Genomic DNA, 2555 nt, shown 5'->3' on the forward strand with positions numbered 1-2555 from the left:
AATTATTTAGAAGAATGGTAACGAAGAAGGTCGCATGTTCGCGCGAACAAAAGGACCCTATAAAAGTCGTGACTTATCGGCGAACGAAAAGAGAAAGTTATTAACCGGGCGAGAATGGAACGAGTTTTCCACCCTGCTGAAAATTCCAACGTTTAAAAATTCCCACCGCCGCGCAAACGCCCCGACTGAAAAATAGTCGAATGGAAAATAAACGGACGCCTGACTTTTCTCTATGCGCGACGAGGATATCGTTCGATGCACGCGAAGAAACGAGAATAGCGAGAATAATGCGGAGGCGACACTCGGTCTTCGGTTCGAACCGATCGCAAGTAATTACACGGTGAAACTTAAAACGAGAAGTTATTAGTTTTTTCAACGGCTTTTGACGTTTAATTGACGTCTGTCGATTGCAAAGTTGTTACTTTCACCGCGCGTAACGCAGCCGTTAAAATCGGGCGAGGCGCGAAAGCAAGCATTTCCTTTAATTAAAAATCAACATTACTCTCTACTCCACTCTCTATCGATTTCTTATTTAATTCGCTTCTCAACGATTTTTAACGCGTCTCGAAATGAGCTCGTGGCATTGGCAACGAGAGAATCGGGGAATTGTCACGAGGGGGAGAGAGATTGAAAACGAAGACGTCGAACACTCGAGATCCGATATATGAGAAATGTTGGCCAATGGCTCACGATATACGTGGACGTACGCGACATGTAAGGACAAAAATAGGAGTCGAGTACGTTCACGCGCTTAAGATGGTCGATCGTTCGAGGGAACGAATCGTCATTCTCGCATTACCGGCCGGTATTTAAAGACACCGTCGACCGTGGAATATTCGGTTCACGAAGCGTCATTCGTCCTAGCCACGAGTTCGTTCGTCACTGCTTTTTCACGCGAGAATTTCGAGCGGATACCAACACTTTTAACCAACCTTCTCATCCCTCTCGGCTGGTTGGCGATGCGTTTCTTTCACTTCCACGAGCTGGCGGCAGTCTCGCCCGGCTTCCCACCCTCGTGACTAAGACAAATGGCATGTATTTATTTCACGGCACGCCAGCCAGTGGATTTCTCCTTTCTCCATTATGCATCGCCCTCGTTAAGCATTTTTTTCTCTCTTCTTCCCTCTCTCGACGCCTTTCCTCCTCGTTTTTCTTCCCTCCCTCTCTCTCATCGTTTCGTTGTTCTTCCTTCTTCGATTTTTCCTTTTCGTCCTTCACGCGCCTTCTAACCTCCTCCATTCGCTCGATTCGCGGTGTTATTCCCTCTTTTCCCTGAACCAGACCCTTCTTGTCGCGCCGCCTTTCTCGAGCTCGTTTCGCACGCGAGAATGGGCCACATTCGCCGCGGAGACGACGAGAAGAAATCGAGAGAGGAACCGACGTAGTAACGAAAGAATTCGGTATTGCGCGCGTATTGAACGAGAAGGGGAGACGTGTAAAGCGAAGGTAAGAAAGACACTACCCTCTTGGCTCGAGATAAGTCGAGAGGAATGGGGAGAGCAGCCGGATGCGACGAAGCGTGGAATCGCGTTGCCAGGCTGGATATAAATTCCAGGTGAAATTCTGATCGAAACCAAAGGGTCCGGGGAATTTTATACTTTCGGTTCGATATCGGCCGTTGTCATCCAAGGACCAAGTTTCCACGCGTTCTTCGCCTCGAAAGAAGTCTTTCCATTCGAAGGGTCCAACTTTCCCCCGTTATTTTAATTAAAAAATACTTAACCCCCATCCAAAGAGGGAGAAAAAAACGGAATAAAGCGTTATTGTAATACGTATTTCTCTCTCTTTTTTTTAATCGTGTTGGAGTGGACTTAGTTTCGCGAATGGTCGATGAAAAGCCATCCGAAATAAAGAAAAAGAGAGAAAAAAATAAAGAAAATGGTACAAAAGTTTCGCAATGGAGACCACCCTTGATCACCCTTCGTTAACGGTGGTCCGGTAATAGCTTTAATTCAGCCTTATTATTTTCAGACGGAACTTTTATAAAACTTCTATGAAGCTCGTGTAACCCGCAAGGGAGGCAGGTTACGAGGAGCGTTATACGTATAAATATATATATATATATATATATACTGATCCGTCTATCAGTTTAAACGCGAAGAAAGTATCAACCGGATAGGGGATGGATTTGACTCGGGATATATTCTCATCGCGGTTAAATTTTTAACTTTCGAGGAGGGCAATTTGGCGCCAGTAGCGGCCGCCATTTAACGCCAATCCCGAGATCTCTCGTCCCTCTTTTCCCTCGTCTTATCCGCCGTTCATAAAAACACAGGCGAACACAAGGAAGGGTTTAGAATTAACCTTTTCGCCTCGACGACTTTTTCACTCGGGCGAAGTAGCGACTCGAAACGAGTAGCGATTCTACACAAGTGAAACACATTTCTTAATGAAGAAAAGACAAAGATCTAAGGAATATTGTATAAATTAATACCGCACTTTTTATTAATTCGCCTTTACCAATTTCCTTTACCAAGGAAATCAAGGATCACTGGCCTCTCAAAAGCGGTTAGAAAAGCGACTCACCCCCCAGACGCAACTCGGCGGTCGCTTGG

General features: G+C 45.7%; 1 protein-coding gene across 1 annotated transcript in view; it reads right to left on the bottom strand.

The window, feature by feature from the left end:
• The window catches only part of LOC102675478 (Down syndrome cell adhesion molecule-like protein Dscam2), a 105893-nt gene that overhangs the window by 28567 nt on the left and 74771 nt on the right, over positions 1-2555 (bottom strand). The window contains exon 8 of the mRNA XM_031513633.1: positions 2527-2550. Coding sequence (XP_031369493.1) covers positions 2527-2550 — 24 coding nt within the window. The remainder of the gene's footprint in view (positions 1-2526; positions 2551-2555) is intronic.

The sequence above is a fragment of the Apis dorsata genome, unplaced genomic scaffold (assembly GCF_000469605.1).
Source record: "Apis dorsata unplaced genomic scaffold, Apis dorsata 1.3 scaffold_683, whole genome shotgun sequence".
NCBI lineage: Eukaryota > Metazoa > Arthropoda > Insecta > Hymenoptera > Apidae > Apis > Apis dorsata.